Source organism: Ctenocephalides felis, unplaced genomic scaffold, assembly GCF_003426905.1.
Source record: "Ctenocephalides felis isolate EL2017-DRISC unplaced genomic scaffold, ASM342690v1 CF-g0.4_SCAFFOLD_03573, whole genome shotgun sequence".
Lineage (NCBI taxonomy): Eukaryota > Metazoa > Arthropoda > Insecta > Siphonaptera > Pulicidae > Ctenocephalides > Ctenocephalides felis.
Window position 1 is genome coordinate 8,848,064 of NW_020539727.1, and position 22,766 is coordinate 8,870,829.

Below are 22,766 nucleotides of genomic sequence, written 5' to 3' on the forward strand. Positions count from 1 at the left end.
TAATTAAGAAATCAGTTTGACAGGTTGACAGTTGCTAAGAGAAAAGTGTTAGACAACGTGAAGTTAGGAGAAGGACAAGTTTGATTTGAACGCGGAATCCAAATTGTTATTTTGAAATAATTAATTTATGGTACAAAAACAAGAAATATTGTTTGTTACTGGCGAAATATATACATTTCGGGTTAAGAAAGTTATATTTATATTTACATTTATATCAAAAATTACATTTTATCTTTTTGAATACTCTACTGTTATGATCAAACTTCATGGGGTTCACACAGCGAACTGTCAAAACTGTCAAAACATTTTTTAAATTAATCGCAATGTTGATATACAAAAAGCAATAAAAGTTAGTTTATAATAGACAAGTAGAAAGAGCTTAGTGGAATTAATTTACCAACAGAATAGGATATTTTAAGGTACTTACTTTTATGCACTATTATGCATATAACATTTTCTAAACAAGTTGATTGAAACTTGGGTTAAACTTAATACTGAATTATAGAAACTTGATTGAATTGAACATTTTGCTAGTATCTTTCACTTACAATTCAAGAAGAAACTATTATTTCTTTTTGATCCATTTTTGAAAATTTGAATGTTTTCATTATGGATCAACATGACGAAAGAAAATCTGTGATACCAGATTTCCCAACAAAAACTGAAGACACAGTACCCATGTCCATCAAAATAGAAACAACTACTGATATTCCTGATGGCAATCCCTCAGCAGGAGCATCTAATCTTAGATCCTCGTTGGGTATATCATACACACCATACACTCCTAATTCCATGTTTACAAGATTTGCCATGACCTGTGACAAATTTGGTATCAAAGATGATGTGGCTGCAGCAATGGCAACAGCAATTATGAAAGACTTTGGCGTCAAAGCTAGGGGAGGCCGCCCTGCCATTGTGACTAAATCAAAGGTTCACCAATGGAAATTAAAATGTAGACAAGCTGTTATAAGTAAAAGATTTGATGCTTCCACTTTACTAGCATTTTCATTCCATATCAAAAAAACTGATTCCATAACCCACTTAGCTGTAGTAAAGGAACCAAATTCGCAATTATTAGGTTACATAAAATTAGCGAATGAAGATGCAGAAAATAAAGTCAACAAAATAAACAGTTTTTTTACCCAAAAAGAAATTTTACTCGATTCTTTGATTGGCATTTGTTGTGATGGAGAACCTACAAACACCGATGCAAGCAATGGAATTTTGCGTCGGTTTGAAATTCAATTAAAGAGACCACTACATTGGTTCGTGTGCCTTCTCCATCTTAACGACCTTTCTTTTTGGCATCTGTTTGACTATTTAAAAACATCAACCAGAAAAAGACCTGGACAGCTGAGTAACCAAATGGAAACCTGTGAAAATATAGCGGTATGTAATTGTTGTCACTGTTACAAGGTGGTACCCTGGCATACAAGTTTAATTTTTTCCTTAAAAGCAGCAAATAATTTTATGCATAAGTTTAAAAAAAATAATGTATATGCAATTTTGGACTTATTGCAGTTATTTATTAATCTGAATTATATAATTTCATCTGCCAAACATATACTGTTGACTGTATCTTATATTATTTGAAGTTCTGGCACATATAAGCTGCTTTTCGGCAATAATAATGCAGGCATTACATTTTTCTTGTATATTATATTCTAATATTATCTAGGCTTGTAATTTCAGCTAAATTCAAATTTCAAGTGAATTGGCATTTCTAGCAAATGTTTTCAATGTCCAACGATAAGTGTTTTTTTTGTAATTTTTGCCATTTATTTCTACAATATTACTACGGTTTTATCGTTCATTAAATCTCAAAAATTTCCTTTGACTAACTGTAAACAGAATTATCAAAATCAGAATAACCATTTAGGAGAAATATCAAATCATACACTGAGCTGAAAGATCGTACAGCTTGAAGGTTTTTTTTTTGTTTAGCGAAGGAAACACATTTAAACATCCCAGACTAGGTCTGTTGTCTGGGTGTGTCGTACTCAATACCACTTGGGTATAATACCGACTAAAACCTCCGCTGTGCCCTTGCATCTGGGCTTACGGAAACCGCCGTTAAGTATTACTTCGTGGGGGGAGGATCTAGAATGTTATTATTCTTGCACTGAAATTAGAAACTTGGAGTTTTTGAGAGAACTAAGAATCCGATTTGAATTATTCAAAAAACTTTCTGCTTGTGTTGACAAAACAATTGCGTTTGAAAAAAAACTTATTTAATTTTTTTTTTGCAAAAAAATTTTTTTTTATATCTAAAATAATTCAGATTTTAATTTTAATTCTGGCTGAAGTTCTAAAGCTCACTTATATACTTTAAACAAATAATTTTAACTTTGCAATTCAGTTTATATAATTCTTATAAATATTAGACAATGTTACAGTATTTATTTATAATAATCTATTTGAAAACATTTAATATTCTTCAAACATTTCGTTACGCTGCGGGAAGTTCCAGCAGTTTGCCTTAAGGCACGATGCCATACACGACTAGTTAACTTCCCGTAGGGCAAGTTATAGTAATCGCAAAAAAATCAAAATTGAAAATTTTTATACATCTTTACGTTTCAGAGGTTTCTGAACATTTTGGCATACCTTAGAAAAAATGCATGTATGTGTGTGTGTGTGTGTGTATTTACGTGTGTGTATGTATGTGCGGATACAAATTTTCGTCGACGATTTCGGGAACACGGATCAACCGATTTGAATAATTCAAAAAACATTCGATTCGTATTGATAAGGAAACGTGCTGATTAGTTTTTGGCAAAGGCAGGTCCAGCCGTTCCAAAGATACGGGGCAAAAAGTGCCGAAAACGGTAACTCAGTTTTTAAGAGAACGGAGCGTCCGATTTGAATAATTCAAAAAACATTTCACTTGTATTGACAAGATGAAGAATTCGATAAAATTTTCCTGAAGGTAGGTCTAGCGGTTTCGGAGATATGGAGGAAAAAGTAAAAAAATGAGCCATTTGACGGTCAAAAATGATCATTAGACATATGCACATCAAATTATCAGATATTTTATAGAGATTTCAACAATAAGTATACATTTTGTTAACATTCCTATGGGTTCCGTACCAATGCTTATGCGTCATTCAGCGACGCGGCGCTTACGCGCTTTATATTTTGTCCCAATGCAGTTGAAGCAGTACGATTGCTTTGAAAAAAAAGTTTAGATCTTCCACAATATGTCAAAATAAAGAAAAAAAAATTTTTTTTTTTTAAAAAAAATTTTTTTTTTTTCAAAAAAAAGTAATTTTTTGTCCATTTTTTAGTTTCTGAAAAATCTTATTTTTTCAATGTAAATTTTTTTCAAAAATCGTTTTTAAAAAAAAAATAATTTTTGGTACGGGAATTCCCAGAAATTTGCCTTAAGGCACGATGCCATAATTGCCTTAAGACAGAATTCCACTTACAGCTAGTTTTCATTTTACCATTAAACTTTTTTGAGAAAACTTACAGGCTTGTAAATCAAATTATGAACTCGTAAGTCGGGGTACCATTAAAATACTAAATAATACAATTATTGACCTACTTTTTTATATTTTAGCCTGTAACAAATTTTGTACCAATCCCTCTCGAAAATGTAGCTGATTTGAGTGTTGATGAATCCACAACCGACTCAAATTATTTGCTAAAAATTGCCAAGGCTGTTTCTTCTGGTGAGGTTTCCAAGGATTTGGCTGAAGTTAAACCTGGATCAATCGCACATCCTCGCATGATCACAACAGTCAGCCGATTGTTACGGTTATATGTGACAACTGATGAACCATCAAATACTTTAAAAACATTGGTGCAATATATAATGAAGGTGTTTGTTCCAATGTATTTTAATGTCAAGTGTTATAATTCGGTGGTGTATGGTAGTGTACTATTGTACAAATTCATATGCTGGGCCCAATATTTGGATTTGAATTTGAAGCAAATTGTACATAATGTTATCACACAAAACGCGTACTACGCTCACCCTGAAAACATTTTATTAACAATGCTGTTTGACGATAGGAAAGAGACCCGGGATTTAGCCATACAAAAGATTTTATACTACCGTAAATATGTGGAGGAACCTTTGGAATTGAGAGCTTATAAAATACCAAGTATAAACTTCAACTGCACAGACTACACGGATATGATTGACTTGAATGATAGTTCAAACTTATTCGAACCACCATTTACTGTAAACATACCTTATGAACACCTGGAACAATATATGGAAAAACCTGAACCACCTTTGGTTAATCCAATGATTCCACTGCACATACTAGAAACAGAAAGACATGTTGAATTGCTGGCTTGTGGATCAAAAAAAGTATTAGATGATAATGGACAATTAGAAAGTTGTGAGAAACTTCCTAAGCTTGAATGAAATAAAGACTTAGGGACCGATTCTGCCTCCAACAGACCAATGTTATGACAAGGCCATGTTACATGCATTATGCTACTGAATCATACTGAATACTGTCACAATGTCATGTATTTGCTGTGCATTTAGGTGTTTTACACATAAACTGCAACATCACTCGTATGTTATGAAGCTGGGTCAGAAAGACCCTGTTATTTTTTTTTACATTTGTGCAGTTTCTAGGTGAGGTTTCTTATCTGATTATCTGACGCCTGACTGCACAGCAACCACATGGTTTTTGTCAATATTTAGTATGGAAAGCTCTTCATAACATGGCATTGCCATAACATTTTCCTGTTATGGGGCAGAATCAGTCCTTTAATATTGAAGCAAGTTACACATGATATTGCTGCTTGAAGTTCACTTTCATGGCTGAAAAATTTACCTACCTGATATACAACACAAATAATCAATTTGATGATTTATTGATGATCCAATTTTGAGGAACTATCTGAAACATAAAACATAGTTTTATACCTCATTAATATTTTATGTTTGAAAAACTCTAATTTAAGTGTCAGAATTTATTTTTATTTACAATTATATATCTATAAATATAATGTTAAAAATACATAACTTTTATATTTTTACACATGGCATTATAATTCAATTTTATACAATCGAAAAATATTTAAACTATGCATAATATCTTTGTGCTTTTTAAAGCTAATTTCAGGAAACCTATTACTAGATAAAATAATTAATTCCTAAATTAGAGAAGAATTAAAATACTTAGTATGTGCAATTTTATAATATAAATTTCATTATTTGTTAATAACCAGTTAACTGTGATTCACAAATAGACTCGCCATAAAGATTTTCATTAAATTTATTCAGTTTTTAGTTTATTACGTATGTAATATATGTTTTTGTTAAGAAGTAAAATATAGTAGTCAAATTTTTCAATTTTGTAAATAAAACTAATATTTTTAACTTTTAATTTTTAAACAAAGTTTTGACCGTTTTATTTTTTCAAATATTTAAACATATCTATCCATGGATTTTTAAACAAAGTTTGGACGTTAGTTGAGTGAGTTATAGTAATCTTCACGTTTCAAAGGTTTCTGAACATTTTGGCATACCTCAGAAAAAATCGATGTGTGTGTGCGTATGTATGTATGAATACAATATTTCGTCCACGTTTTCGGGCGCATGGATCAACCGATTTGAATGGTTGAAACAACATTCGATTCCTATTGATAGGGAGATGTGCTGATTAGTTTTTGGCAAAGGCAGGTCCAGCCGTTACGGAGATACGGGGCAAAACGTGCCAAAAATAGAAATCGAGTTTTTGAGAGAACGGAGTATCCGATTTGAATGATTCAAAAAACATTTTACTTGTGTTGACCAAATGAAGAATTGATTGGATTTTTGGTTAGGCAGGTCTGGCGGTTTCGGAGATACAGATGAAAATGTAAAAAAAATGATATTTGACATAGGCACATCAAATTATCAGATATTTTATAGATATTTTAACAAGAAATTTTTTTTTACAATTTTTTGGGTTCCGTACCAAAATTTTTAGTTTTTAAAGTTCACTTATACGATTCAAACAAATTTCAAAATGTTCAGAATTTAAAAATATACAAAATGTTTTATACTTTAAATATAAATTTTAAATTTACAGTTCAGTTTAAAAATGTATATATTTCATATGCGTTAACGCATAGAATAATTATTCTACAAGAAATATATCCTCAAATGGATTCATTCGGCATCTCTTGTTAATGTAAACATTTTCAAGTGTTTTGAGCAATAAGATTGCCACTGTATAATATACGACCGAATGAATATATAGTAATTATAATTATCTATTTAAAAGCATGTAAAATGATTGTTATTAATCATTGATCAATATTTATTGATTATAATCAATAAATATTGATCAATGATTAATAACAAGAGAGAACTTCCCGTACCACAATTAAATATTCGAGCAAAAAACAATTAATAATTATTAATTGTTTTTTGCTCGAATATTTAATTGTGGTACGGGAAGTTCTAGCAATTTGCCTTAAGGCATGATGCCATGCACCACTAGCTCATTTGATATCTTAGCATCGCAACTTATGTGATTGACGAATATACTCGTCACAAACTCGATTCGGACAGCACAGTTAACTGGTTAAATTGCAATAATGAAATTATATAAAAAAAAACATATATAAATGCATTGCTAGTACAACCATAAAATTTAATGATATAATTTTTTTAAAAAATCAACTTAGTTTTAAGAAATAGATTATATCAGGGACGACCATTAATCACGTGAGGTTGACAAAAAATCACGAAATATCACGTGGGGCAGGGAGGGGGGTATAGTAAGAAAAGAAGTAAGAATCACGCGTATGAACTTTTTACCTAAATTTTAAAAAAATCAAACATTTAAAAAAAAATAAAAACTGTACAATTTTTTGTTGTAACTAAAAATACACGCGATGTTTGTTGGGGTAGGGGGGTTAATTTTGAATATCACCAAGGGGAGGGGGGATTCAATTTTTTTTGAAAAATTGATCACGTGATTAATGGACACCCCGTTAAGCTGGCAAATCATCATACAGAAACTTAATTACAAAAATTAGATTATATTAGGTGGCCATTAATCACGAGAGGTTTTTAGGGTAAGAGGTGGGGAATTGACAAAAAATCACGAAATATTACGTGGTGGGGTAGGGAGGGTTATAATAAGATATCACGAGTATTAATTTTTTACCTGGATTTAAAAAAAAACGAGCATTTTCAAAAAAGAAATAAAAAATTCACAAAACATATACGTGATGTTTGGAGGGGAAGGGGGGTTAATTTTGAATATTACCACGAATCACCAAGGAGCACAGGGTATCCAAAAATCTTTGAAAAATTGATCACGTGATCAATGGACCCTCCCCCTTAAACTGGCAAATCATCATATTGTCACTTTATGGTTTTAGGGAAAGAAGGGGGAGGGAAATAGTAAAAAAAAATCCAACATTTTTATAAAAAAATTAAAAAATAAGCGTTATGTTTGGTAGGGGAGGTGGTGTTAATTTTGAATATCACCAAAGGAGAAGGGGATCCAAAAATCCTTGAAAAATTGATCACGTGATTAATGGACGCTTCCAAGCTGGCAAATCATGATATAGAGTGTATAATATTTTTAATATTTTTATTTTTATTAATTATTTATGATAAAGTAAATAATACTTTAATCAATCGAAACAAGTATAAATATATAAAAATATCTCTTAATAAAATTTATATAACAAACTTAAAATTACGTATTAGTATCTTTCAAAACATCTTTCAATATCGAACTTGCACTTCTGGGTGGTGCAAAAGTCGGCAACATGTTCTCATGTGTTGCCTGACTCAGTAAAGCATTTCCTGCTGCAGTTGTTTGTCCACTGCTGCTAGGCACAGGACTTACATTGGTAACACTATCTCTAGGACTACCTTCCTGTTTCGTCACACTCTGCTTCCTCTCCTGCTGCATCTGCAGCAGACTCGGTCCTCCCGAAGTCGGTCTGGGTAAAGACTCTTTCTCCAAGAATTCGACAAAGGCTTTAGCAAGGCCTTCTTCTCCCAATCGCAGAACAGATCCTCCAAACCAAGATGATTTTTGGTTGCTCAAAAGGCCTATGCGGTCGCATTCCGACTGGTTGAAGTCGAGGACTGCTGATATTATTTTTAGGATTTGTGCCTTGTCGTTTTGTTGACCAGCTGTGATGTAACCGAGCATTAGGTTTTTTACAAGGCTCTTCTCGATTTTGTCGGCTTGGTTGTTTTTTGAAGACTCCACTTTGGCGGTCAGAGCAGCGTATTTGTCTTGGCTCTCTTTCACTAGAAATAAATTATTATTGTAAGGGAACTAGTTTTTCATATTCATCACGTTGCGAAATATTAGTTTATTGTAGAACATATTAGCGCAGAATTTTTATTTTCTCACATAATTATCATAAACATCGATTTTTCTAACAAGATGAAATTCTGATCAGTGAAGTAACAGAATTTTCTGTAGTGACCAACTTTTTTGGCATTAAAGAGTAATGTGTTTCTTTAAAATTTTCAAAGGTCTATCTATCCATGGATTTTTGGCCGTTTTATTTTTTTATATATTCAAAGATATCTATCCACGGATAATAAAACAAAGTTTTGGCCGTTTTGAAGTAAAACTTCTTTAGGCGCGACTGGGGTGTAAATCCGTACAAATGCAACGGAAGTGCGTTACGGTTGATAGGATAAGATGATAGTCGAGTGCCAATGATTCGTCATTCGCTCTCGATGATATTTCTATACGGGTCGATTGTGATTAGTCGTCGCGTATGTGATGTTAAATGTATGTTAATTTTAATTACATGAAGTTCTTCAAACACCATTATTACATGATGAGTGAAGTTGCGAAAACAATATTTGTTTAGGCGTTTAACATATTCCACAAACGAATATTATAGAATTTATTAATCAGCAATTACTTCATTTCTCTAATGAAGTTTCATTCGCAAATGCTAATTACAATGACAAACCGATCATGTCATATTAGAAGTATGATTTTAATTACATTATTGTTTTCAAATATTATACATATTTATAATGCTATTATAAATATATATTTTTTATAATTTATCATTATATAAATGTGTATAATGGTCGACACTAATAAATGAGTGCATCACGAGTGTTTCCACATTACTAATAAACATAATTCAAAATTGTCATATGATGTATTTATTTTTACTTAAATGCCATTTTGTACAGTAGCAAATAAGTTTTACTTCAATCGCGTGTGAACCTTACGCACACTCTTTTTATTTTTAACAAATATTTAAAGATATCCACGGATTTTTAAAAAAAAGTTTTGGCCGTTTTACAACAATTTAAAGTTAGGACAAGTATTAAAGTGTGTGAATTGCTAAAAAATTAAATAAAAAACAATAGGTAAATAAAAGACGATTGAAAAAATTAATTTCTGATAACACTTTGATAGATGCGAAAATCTATAATATAGAAATGAATCGCAAAACTCCACAACGCCTGGACCAATTTGGCCATTTCTTTTTTAAAATGTTCGTTGAAGTCCAAAGATGGTTCTCACGGCGAGAAAAAATCGAATAATTGCCGGGAAAACCCTAAAAACAACCCTTTCTCAAAAAAATTCTTTATTGTCATTTCGGTCCAAGGAGATATATTATAGATAATTTCAATAAATAACCTTTCTTAAATATAATTTTCAGAAATAAATGCTTCCAATTTAAGTGCTTTTAATTATAATATAATTATTAGAATTTTCGATGTTTTTTGGTAATATTGTTCTATGTATACGTCATCATATCCATTATCATGATATCAGTTTAATGATACATACCTACCACAATGTATTTTTTTTTTCATGCCATCTAAATCTAAATGTTTATATGCACAACATTCACACCAAATTCAATAACAAATCAATAAAATTCATAACAAATACTAAAATCGATCAATTATTTTCCTAATGCTTCTCAAACCATGCGTCGGGTGCCGACCATCGGGTGACGAATATCACACAGCCACTGACAAGGTGCAAAAATCAGCCAGTACCTGATGTAATACTCATCACCAAATGGCCATCAAAATACAAAAAATAATAAAAAATTGATAAAACTTATATATAATTCAAGCATGCCCTCTTGTTCAAGAGGTCTTCATGAAAAAATAAATGATAACAATAATAATGTTCGGGCAACAAAGTTCAAAAGTTTGCACAAAAACATCAAGTGATTTTGGAAATGGAATAGGGTTGGAAGATTAACTTTATTTCAGCGTGGCATGCAAGCTTAAAAATATTATACATGACTTAAAATACAATACAAAAATGTACATCTTATTTGGTATTTTAAAGAACGAAATATTGGAATTTTTTTATAAAATATAGAGTCAGGATGTTTAAGTCGTACCACCGCCTAAGTCGTACCCTGGCTATATTATTGTTTGATAATTATAAATTACTTCTTCTGGTACCTTCAATTAGAACTATTTAGTAGGTTAAGTAAAACATTACAATTGGAAAGATGAACGACTTTGTGAAACATAAATAATAAAAATTTAAACTTTTTGTAAAGTTTCTACTAATATTTTTGGCTCAATTGTAAGTTTTCTACGGCAATAACATGATTCAGTTTTTTTACGACGACTTATTCATATTACTTTTTTGATAATCATTTAGGCATAATTGAATAGTACAATTTCTTTAGATAATGCAATTTGTTTTAATTTCAAACTTGAAACACTTTGTAACGTAAAGTCGTATCTGTGCAAAATTCCTTATTCGAACCGATTTAATAAAGAGTGTTTTATCGATTTTTTAATAAATACAACGAAATAATGCATAAATACAATATTTCAAGGTTTTGCTCAATTTGGTAATTGTAATGAATAATGATTTTTATTTCATGAACAGTTCCCCGTCTTCATTCTTAGTACCCAGAAACTCAATAATTTTTTTATAAGTACATTTATCACTTTATCATGTTATAATTTTATTTAGGTGTCATTTTTAACAATTATATTCAACTTGATAACCAATAACTCAAAAAAAAATTAATTCAGAGTTAATTTCATATAGTTTTTAGTAGTAGATACAACTAAGGCCGTAGGTGGTACGACTTAGGCGACTAGGCGTCGTAATCTTACCGAAAATACATTTTAAAAAACCTGAAATTATCTATTTTAATATAAATAATCAAGATTTCAGTAACTGTTATTCACAAACTAATTAAAACTCAATAAACCGACCAAAGATTTTCCTTTAAATAATTAGAAGGTACGACTAAAGCAACCTTACACTATATTATAGCTAATATAATATTCGAAGGGACAATATTTTCAAACGTGACAGAATGATTTTGCATTACAAATATTTATACAAAATAATGAGGGGCCAATTTTTCTATAAAATAGAAATGTTATGGCAACGCTGTTACGCTCCAATCTTCGTTTAAATTGGTAGTAAAAACTGTCAAAATGCTATGTAGGCGTTTTACACATAAACCTAACTTTACTTATGTGTTGCAAGGACACATCAGAAAGATGCACTTGTGCTTTTTTAACTTACCATAGGGTAAGTTATTGTAATCGACAAAAAATCGAAATTGGAAATTTTGCATTTCTTCACGTTTCAGCGGTTTCTGAACATTTTGGCATACTTCAGAAAAAATGGATGTGTGTGTGTATGTATGGATACAATTTTTCGTCAACGCTTTCGCGCGCACGGATCAACCGATTCGAATGGTTTAAAAAGCATTCGATTCCTATTGATAGGAAGCTGTGCTGATAAGTTTTTAGCAAAGGCAGGTCCAGCCCTTACAGAGATACGGAGCAAAGAGTGCTAGAAAATAGAAATCGATTTTATTGAGAGCGGTGGATCCGATTTGAATAATCCAAAAAACATTTAATTTGTAAGGATGGGAAAAAGTGGTGATTAGTTTTTGGCAGAGGCAGGTTCAACCGTATCAGAGATATAAAGCTAAATGTAAGAAAAAGTGCTATTTTTCAGAGTTGCCATAGCAACGCTATGTTACATTTCTATTTTATAGGAGAATTGCCACCTAAGATTGTATAAATAACAATACTAAATTTAAAAATTTGATTTGCCACCTAACGGCTTGGAATACAATTTAAACTAGCTGTAAGTGAAATTCTGTCTTAAGGCAATTAAGGCATCGTGCCTTAAGGCAAATTGCTGGAACTTCCCGTGCCAAAAATTATTATTTTTTTTAAAAACGATTAACATTTTTGAAAAAATTTTACTTCGAAAAAATAAGATTTTTTGGAAATTTTAAATCGGACGAAAAATTACTTTTTTTTGAAAAAAAATTTTTTTTTATAAAAAAAATTTTTAAACAATTTTTTTTATAAAAATTTTTTTTGGAAAAAATGTTATCTTCATTTTGACATATTTTGGAAGATCTGAACTTTTTTTCAAAGCAATCGTACTTCTTTAACTGCATAGAGACAAAATATAAAGCGCGTAAGCGCCGCGTCGCTGTCTAACGGTAAAACATTAGTACGGAACCCATAGGAATGTAAACAAAACTTATACTTATTGTTAAAATCTCAATAAAATATCTGATAATTTGATATGCATATGTCTAATGTCTAATGATTATTGTTGACCGCCATATGTTATTTTTTTTTAGTTTTTTTACTAGATCTCCGAAACCGCTAGACCTATCTTCATGAAAATTTGATCAAATCTTCATCTTGTTAATACAAGTAAAATGTGTTTTGAACTATACAAATCGGACGCTCCGTTCTCTTAAAAACTGAGTTACCGTTTTTGGCCCTTTTTGCCCCATATCTTCGGAACGGCTAGACCTGCCTTTGACAAAAACTAATCAGCACGTCTCCTTATCAATACGAATCGAATGTTTTTTGAATTATTCAAATTGCTTCATCCGTGTTCCCGAAATCGTCGACGAAAATTTGTATCCGAACACACACACATGCACGCACACACACACACACACATACATCAATTTTCTCCAAGGTATGCCAACATATTCAGAAACCTCTGAAACGTGAAGATATATAAAAATTTTCATTTTCGATTTTTTTGCGATTACTTACCCTATGGAAAGTTAATTATAAATAAATCAATTTATCATCTCCAGAACATTAACAATCGTCATTTCATTTCGAATCAAATTCAAAAAAAAAAATAGTTGCCAAATTTACACAAAATTGAAAAAGTGCTCCTGCATAGTCACAGTCTAAACGCATTTGCAAATAATTCTGTGCGACATTTTCACTTATACTGTGCTCAGATTGGCGGCATTTTCACATTTTTCAATAATTTTCACAAAATTGGAAAAGTGCTCCAGTACACAAACAGTCTAAACGCACTTGCGTAAACATTTGTACCAGAGTGGCGCTTAGACTGTGCTTAGCCTGGGTGATTTTTTGAATTTTTAGTCCAAAATTACAAAAAAAAATTTTTGAAAAAAAAATTAGAAACAAAAATTTTTTTTTCCAAAATCAATTATTTTGTTGAAATAAGCAGAAAGTTCTTTGAATCATTTTAATCGGACGCTTAGTTCTCTCAAAAACTGCCATTTTTTTTAAATTTAGCTCTGTATCTCCGAAACCTCTGGGCCTACCTTTGCCAAAAACTAATCAGCACATCTCCCTATTAATAGGAATCGAATGTTTTTTAAACCATTCAAATCGGTTGTTCCGTTCTCTCAAAAACTCGCTTTCAATTTTTTGCACTCTTTGCTCCATATCTCCGTAACGGCTGGACCTGCCTTTGCCAAAAACTAATCAGCACATCTCCCTATCAATAGGAATCGAATGTTTTTTAAACCATTCAAATCGGTTGATCCGTGCGCCCGAAAACGTGGACGAAAAAAAGCGGACATACAAAACACACACACACACACACACACACACACACATCCATTTTTTCTGAAGTATGCCAAAATGTTCAAAAACCTTCAAAACGTCGAGAAATGTAAAAATTTTTGATTTCGATTTTTGGACGATTACTATAACTTACCCTACGGGAAGTTAAAAATTCATAAATGCTTTTGAGTCTTATGTTAATTCATTATTTAATGCACATTTTTAAGTCGATATTTATTAATAAAAAAAATATTGATGATGCCAACAAACCAACTCACAGTCTAAAACAATCAATTTATATTTTGGTTTGCTCTTGATACAAAGTATAATGAAAAAATTACATGGTTTTTGACAAAAAAAAAATGACCAAACGCGGGATAAGGATTCATGTTAGTATCCTAAATCTCTCGTATTTTCAAGTCAATGTACAATAATCAACTGTTCTTGGCTACTTTACATAGCAGCTTTTGGACAATATAGAATAATATATGGCCTTTTTAAAAATATTGTAACACAAAATTACGTTAAACGTTTTATTACGCAGTAGTATTAAATAACCAAGAATTTTGATAAAAAATATTCATCAGGGCAAGCCCGTGTAAGGGTAATGTTTATGCAACTTGAAACTTGCGTAGTTTCAGGTCAAAGTGCTCGGCGACTCGGCCGCTAAGTTTAACAACTCTTGGCCGATATAAATTAATATATGGATTGTTCTGATTTTTATTAAATAAAACTATTATATTTTCTATAACATTCATTTTTGGTTGCATTTGCGTTCGCATCATCTCACATTGCACAATGAGTGTTTGCTAAAAATTTGCCTCACCGTTACATTATGAGATTACGCGAAAAGCAAACATTTTTACATTTGCATTACAAAGCAATCGCTAGCAGCATTCTGGCAGCCTCCATATAGATACATCAAATAAATAATCTCAATAAATGCAGACAATTTCAAAAAATATAATATCAAATCAAAATACACGATTACACTCTGTCAAACAACACTTACAATAAATACAATTCTGAATGACTGCATCAGATTATATAGTCATTCGAATTTTCAAGCACATTCTAAGGGCACACATTTAGACAAATTGAGGATATTTGCGCAAGTCTTACTTAAATTTTAACCCTTTCCACTCGCGAATTCCTAGATTTATGTGAATTTTGTCGCTGGAGCGAAGGCATCCAGTGGAAAGGGTTGAAGGAACAAACTTATAAATAAACAATATAGAGTTGTTTATATTTGTATTGTAATATGAAAACAATAATATGGACGAAATAGGTGTGAATGAAAGAAGCAAGTGTTAATTTATAATGAAAGCTCAGATACAGAATATGAAAGTTTGAATAGCTTATTGTACACTAAATAGTATTAAAAATAATATAGGAAAAAGTATGTTTTTAGATTTTTACTAAAGCAAAAAATCAATTTTAATTTATGTTTTATTTGATCACAAATTAGCAAGCAATTGTCTTTTAAAATAAGCTTACTCAGTTATACATTTACAATTCAACAAAATAGAGAAAAACTCAAAGTTTTGTAGAGATTTTATACTTTGATTTTTTTAAAATGAAGAATGCATATTAAACTTACGTAAAGGTGTAAATATATATCTATATCAATAACAAAATTTTAAAATACAAAATAGGAAAAAAGCAAAAAATGATGTAAGAAAAGTTGTGTTCGATTTTTAGATTTTATTCGTTAGATGTTTTAGAAAAGAAAAGTTAGAAATATACTTAAACAAAAAATCAATTATGGTTTACACTCTATAATTATATTTGCCTCATAAATAATAAATTAGCAAGTAAAGTTTTTGATTAAGTGAGTAGACATTAGGTACAAAATTTATAAACACAAATAAAGGAGAAAGTAGAGAAAAGTTTTCAAAATGTTTTTAAAACTAGGATAAATAAAAAAGCATTAGAAATACAATGAAATTTGCTCAAGTGTATTATAAATATCAACATCAAAGTTTTAAAAATCAAAGTTTAAATAAGCAAAAAAAAAATTACCAAGAAAGTTCATTATTCTTACAATTTTAATTCATAATTAATGATCACATATTTCTCATAGGTAATAAATTGACAATCAAAATTTTCTTGTTCTAGGGCCAAAAAAAGAATATAATAGGAAACTTAAAATAAAAATCTTGAAAATTTTCAGGGCAAATGTTTTTGAAAAAAGAAATGAAAAGTTTGAAATACATAAAATATGTGGAAGTTGCAAAAAGGAAAAACTGATTTAAAGAAACATGTTTGTGTATACAGATTTTCAGTCATAAATTCTTAAAAATTCCATCAAATTTTGTAAATATGATGTTATTGATGCATTAAATTCAAAAACATAAATAAATAAATGAATTAAATATATTTTTGGATTTTTAATATTGAAAGTATGATTAAATTTTTCTATGTGTTCCGAAAACATTGTTTTGTATTGATAGGGATTTTTTGAGTTATAGACATGCCGCTTCATTCTTTTACAAATATATTGATAAAAAAATAATAATAATGTCATATATATATGTATATATATATATATATATATATATATATATATATATATATATAAACATATATAGATATGTGAATGTGTGTGCACTCCAAAAACAATATATATTTCTACACATTCACAATTGATTTTCAAAAAACTTACCGTTCATGAAATAAAAAAACTCTTTACCTTACATTCAGTTTTTAAATGAAAACAAAATGTCTAAATGTATGTGATATATGTAGCTCCTAACGTTTAAACAATCACACAAAAATCTATTAAAAACATGAACACAAGTCACAAAATTCTAGCAGAAACACTAAAATCAGCCAAAGCTCATACAGTCAAAAAAACTCCTGAATGAATTATGTGTGTACGAATAAATATCCACCACCACCATATCATAATTTGAATTATTCTATATTATATTATTATTATTATATACAACAAGTGCGTGAATTTCTAATAAAAAACAGTGGCCAAAAAGTCATGTCATTTTTGTTGGCACGACAATGCTATATCAGTCAGAATCCTGGATTCTCAAATCGCCCAGAATTACCAGCTGATATTCCATCGTCGTCCATTTGTTAATCAAATCAATCAATCAATCTCCAAAAATTTTGATATCAAATGTTCATTTTCATTGCACCAATTAATTAATAAATATGAGACAATGTTGATATTAATATTAATTTTGTAGAAAAGCATGCAAGGTGAATTCTCCAAAAGTAAGTGATGGTGGTAAAGGTTTTGATCAATCGCATTGTAGAAAGGAATATTTAGATAATAAATAAATAAATCAATAAATATATATATATATATATATATATATATATATATATATATAAACTCTGCTGTACGGGTGTATGATTTGATATCTCTCCTAAACGGTTATTCGGATTTTGATAATTCTTTTTAGAGTTTGTCGAACGAAATTTTTAAGATTTAATGAACGATAAAACTATAGTAATATTGAAGAAATAAATGGCAACAATTACAAAAAAAACACTTATCATTGTTTGATTGAAAACATTTGAAGTGTCATCTGCTAGAAATGCCAATTCACTTGAAACTTGAATTTAGTTGACATTATGAGCCTAGATAATATTAGAATATAAAATACCAGAAAAATGTTATGTCTACATTATTATTGCCAAAAAGCAGCTGAGATGTGCCAGAAATTAAAATAATATAATATACAGTCAACAGTATATGTTTTGGCAGATGTAATTATATAATTTAGTTTAAAAAATAATGCAACAAGTCCAAAATTGCATATACATTATTTTTTTAAACTTATGCATGTTGCATTTTATTAGAAAATTTGAAAAGTTTCTGATAAACGTGAGTCTTTAACAAAGTTCATTAAACTGGTTTTAATTTTTGAAATCAATGCAGCAGTTTTTAGAGAAACAATCAAAATTTTGGCTTTTATGCAGATTCTTGCAATCAAAATTTTGGCGTTAAACTATTCAGAATGTCTTGTGAAAAATGTAGAAAACATAAAATTGTCAAATCGTATTTTCTGGTATAAGCAAAAAAAAACAAACTAGTTCGAGAAGTTAATAAAAAAGAAATGTTTATTACAAAATTCTGTTTCGAATGAGTCAAAATTTTCACAGGCCTATAATATTTTAAAAAAATTATTATCTTCCCGTAGGGTAATTTATTGTAATCGTCGAAAAATCGAAATTGAAAATTTTTGCATATCTTCACGTTTTTAAGGTATCTGAACATTTTGGCATACCCTAGAAAAAACGGATGTGTGTGTGTGTGTGTATGTACGTATGGATACAATTTTTCGTCCAAGTTTTCTCTTCTAATATGTATATTCAATTGAATATATTCCCATAAACAGAAGAGAAAAGAACATAAATAAATTGAATATTAGATTTATCTTTGATTTCAATTTAAGAAAATCTTAATTAAATATTCATCTGACCATTAAGAGTGTTTTTGTTCATTATTATTCATTACTTGTCCTCGATAGTTGTAAAAAATATTTTATAATAAAAAACTTAGAACAAGTCCTTAAAGAAACTATTTTGGACATGCTTCCAATACATTTTTTTCAATTGAAAATTCGAAAAAAATGTTTTTCCTCCAATTCAAAAAAGATATATTTCAATATATAAAATGCATACAAGATTATGGTCGATTGGGCCATAGTTGGGCCTTTGGGTATAACTCTTCTTCTTTATTTCAGTATATTTATTTGTAATATGAAAATAGAAAACTGTGTGTTGTTTTTATGCGACAAAAAAGATGAGTTTTGGCCATTCTTAAAAGAATCACATCAGTATTTAACAAAATAAAATGTGTTCTAATTAGATTTATAGGTGGATCAGTATATAGATTGTCCAAACTATTTGGCATGTATATTGGCCAAGGGCCTGGATGTTATTCGGGTGATTTTTACATTTTAGGTAAATCTTTCAATACAATGCAATATGATCAAAACATTAACCAATATAAAAATCCATGAACAATTAGCTCTAAAACAAAATCCTGTCTGACTATTTCTATTATCATCTAGTGATAGTGCATTGCTTGCTAAATCAAGATATGTAGTGCTTCAAAAACATTATAGTAAAAATGCTTCAAACACATACTACCTCAGCAACTATCTACTTCAAACAAATATTTAGTATGTATTAATTTTTTTCTACTTACATTCTTGTCTGAGATTTTGTACAGTTGTTTGTGAGGATTCAAGTTGACTGGCAAGTCTTCCTGCAGCCATCAGGCCTTGTTGTTGTTCACTAAGTTGCGTTTTTAGGGATTGGATTTCGTTCCTTAAAGCAGTTTGTTCCTGTCGTTCCAATTCCAATTGGTTTCTTATCCTTTCTGTGCATTGGTGGATTTCTTGATCTTTATCTGAAAATAAAAAAAATTTAAGTGTAAGTCAAGATATATGCTAAAGATAACCACGAGTCTAGAATTGGTCGGGACAGTTTTGGATCTCAATTTGTATTCCGCATTTTTACAAAAGCAGTATTTGCTCCAAATTGTTAAATTTTGAATATCACCACGAATCAAAAAGAAGGAGGGGTGGTCCTTAAAAAATCCTTAAAAAATCAATCACGTGATCAATGGACATCTAAGTGGTATTTTGTCTTAAAGCAATCAACAAATTTATTTATTTATTTATTTAACAAGTTGTAAAATAGTAATCAAGTTTTCAACAGTTTGTTTTGAAAACTGGTTTTGGCATAATGTGGAGCAAAACTTAATTTTGGCACTCTATCCAATATTGTTATCAAACGATTACTCGAACGATTGCTCGAAATATAATAGAACTTAGTATTTTCTGGCAGAGCTTATACTACTCCTAAAATATGTACTATTACAAAATTTAAAAAAGCCAGGCTTTCTCAGACAGCCAGCCACTTTTTTTAATATGAAGAAAAGCAACTCCGACATATTAATATGGATATTGTTTAATAGCGTTTCCTAGAGACTTCCTTAAAACTGAGATTCTAACTTTTCTCTAATTTTAATCAGTAGTTACTATTTTTAACTCACCTCTTTGGAATTGTTCTAAGGCACATTGCAAATTGGTTAGAGCAGCAACTTGTCTATTATATTTGTCTTCAGTGTCACTCATCTTGGCCAAAAGTTCATCTCGTTGCTGGGACATTAGATTTAATTGAGTCTGCAATGTTTCTGCTTGCTGGTTGGCTCGAATACTAACAATTTTTCAAAATAATTCATTAATTATGTGCATATAATTCTCAATTAAATATGTTCTTATAATATATAATGAAAAAAACTATGTAGGGTAAAGGTGCTTAAGTCGTACCACCCAAGGAAATAATGCTGAACTATTTAGTGCAATTAAATTAGAAGAAAAGATTTGCCATTTGCTTAATCTTAGAAGTAGGTATTTTAGTGGTTTTCAAATGTGTGCTTTTGTTTCGATTAAATAGTCTAGTCGCCTTAGTCGTGCCTAATACTAACAATAAGAACTATGTAAGATTCTGCCTGAGATCAACTTCTCCTTAGTTATAGCCACGACATACTTACAATTGAACCAAAATATCAGTAGAAATTTTACAAAAAGCTTACTTTTTAATTATTTCTGTTTCACTAAGTTGTCTAGCATTCCAATTGGAATTGTTTTCTTACTCACTAGTTTTATTATGGGTACCAAATGATGTAATTTTTAGACAAAATAAACAGAGTACAAGTTAGGCAGTTGCACTACTAAAGCAACCTCTACCTATATAACAATATTTTTGCAGATATGAGCTGCAATGAACTGAGCAAAAATAAATAATGATGATTTTATTCAAAAGACAAAATGATGTTTCTCGAATCATTTAGAATTGGAAATTAAATTAAAAGAGCTTCTAAAATAATAAATACTATACAATAAATACTAGTTCTTGCATATATGTTGAACCAAAATATTGTCTAAATTTGTAGAACTTTTTTTAGAAAGTTCAAAATCTTTAGATTAGTGATATTTTTTTATTTTGTGTTCCCATTTTTAATATATATATCCCACACATAAGAGAATGGTCAATCGATGGATTGCCTCTCATGAAATACATAAGTAGTCATAAGTCCTTAACAAACAAACAGATTATAGAACATATAAGAGTTCTGATTGCTGTTCAAACAATAAAAAAGAAAAGAAAAAAAATTAATATATAAAAATTATTACCTGGCAGATGTATAGGCCGTATTATTATATATTGCATGCTCCTCAATGTTACTAATCTTGGTTTGCAGTTCGTTATTTCTCATGTCCAACTCCATAATTTCTTGAGTATGCGAATTTTCAATCTAATAATAATAAAATCAATATCAATTATTCCAAGCATTAACTTTAATAAATCTATATTAAAATGAGAATGAAAACTTTGTAACTTTAGAATACTTCCAAGTACAAAAAGTCTCCAAAGAAATTTCTAGAAGATGCTATTCACCAGGTAACTGTGATTGACGCATATATTCGTCAAGAAGTAGTGGCAAATTTTGTATATTGATAAATATCATACAAAGTGACAATTTGCTATTTAAATTGAAACAAGTGAAAAAAACAAAATTTATTTTGAAATATCAAGTTGTTTAGAATATTGAGATTTTGACTCACTAGTATAAAATCAGTGGAAAGTGGCATTTAGCCTTAAAGTAAGTTGCATGAACTTCCCGAAATGTGTAAGAATTAACTTAATCAATCGAAATTTAGATATTTAGATAAAATTTTCAAATGTTTATTTCAAAAATAAAATTATCGCTTTCAATTAAATCTAAACATAGCGATTTCGAATAAAATTTTCTCAAACACATTTAAATTAACTGTAATTATATTAATTAAATTGCACAGACACGTGCTTGTATGTCCTAAAATTGTAGCTCATTATTGTAAAATTTAATGAATTGATAATGTTTGACTCATCACATCAGAAAAGCAACTTTTGACACAAATTTAGACTATAATATTTTCTCAAACTTCGATGAATTTTTAACATTAAACTATTTGTCGTAGGGCCGTAACATTTTAGTATGTTTTACAAGACTATAATATCTATTGCCAAAAAAGGTTCATAAAATAGAAAACAAAATTTTAACAGTTAATTACAAGAAAATGGCTCGGTAAATTTTCACCTAAAACTATTCAGTATCATACCCAACTAACATCTTTCGAACAGTTTTTGGTTTTTTGAAATCGATTCGGTAGTATGAGCTTAAATGTGGACAAAAAGTTTAACACTTTTTTCCAAGTTACAAAAAAAAAACGGCTTGGTAGATCGTCACACAAAACTGAGTAAAGATAATCCACATTAAAATACACCGATTGGCTTTAAAATTTTTGAAATCTGTTCAGACGTTTTTGAGAAAACATCGATGAAATTTCTAATTTTGACAAATGACAAAAAAACGATACTAATTGTTGCAAACTTTGAAGAATTTTTAAAATTAAACGACTTGTCGTAGGGACTTAATATTTTAGTATGATCTATAAGACTATGGTATCTACCGCCAAAATTATAAATATCGTCGAAAAAAAAATTTAACACTTTATTACAAGAAAACGGCTCGGCATATCTTTACCAAAAACTAGCCAGCACGATTCCCATTTAATATCTTTCAAACGATTTAATTTTTTAAAATCGATCCAGAATTGCGGGCTAAAACGTGGACGAAAATTTTTTCACTTTTCTGCTATTTACAAAGAAACGGTTCGGCCGATCGTAGCGCAAAACTAAGAAACGATAGTCTCATCGAGATACATCAAATGGCTTTTAAATTTTTAAAATCTGTCCTGCCGTTTTTGAGAAAACGTCGATTTACGGCAAAAAATCTGTTCACATGCACATACACACAAATTTGTTCTCATTCACGAATCGAATTTTTTGATGAAAACAAACTTCTCCTTCGAGAAGTTTGTAAGTGTAGAAATGTAGAAATAATATATTTAATCCATAAGAATTAAGATTTAGCTATACATATTCTACAGTTTATTTGACAATAGTACATGAC

General features: G+C 29.9%; 1 protein-coding gene across 2 annotated transcripts in view; it reads right to left on the minus strand.

Annotated features, from left to right (window-relative positions):
• Window positions 1–7,522: 7,522 nt before the first annotated feature.
• Window positions 7,523–22,766, minus strand: part of LOC113389193 (thyroid receptor-interacting protein 11-like) — a 75,457-nt gene continuing 60,213 nt past the window's right edge. For both annotated transcript variants that reach the window (XM_026626251.1, XM_026626252.1), the window contains 4 exons: window positions 20,944–21,065; window positions 19,800–19,963; window positions 18,948–19,151; window positions 7,523–8,233 (listed from right to left, as the gene is read on the minus strand). In XM_026626251.1, coding sequence (XP_026482036.1) covers window positions 7,668–8,233; window positions 18,948–19,151; window positions 19,800–19,963; window positions 20,944–21,065 — 1,056 coding nt within the window. In that variant the 3' untranslated portion in view covers window positions 7,523–7,667. The remainder of the gene's footprint in view (window positions 8,234–18,947; window positions 19,152–19,799; window positions 19,964–20,943; window positions 21,066–22,766) is intronic.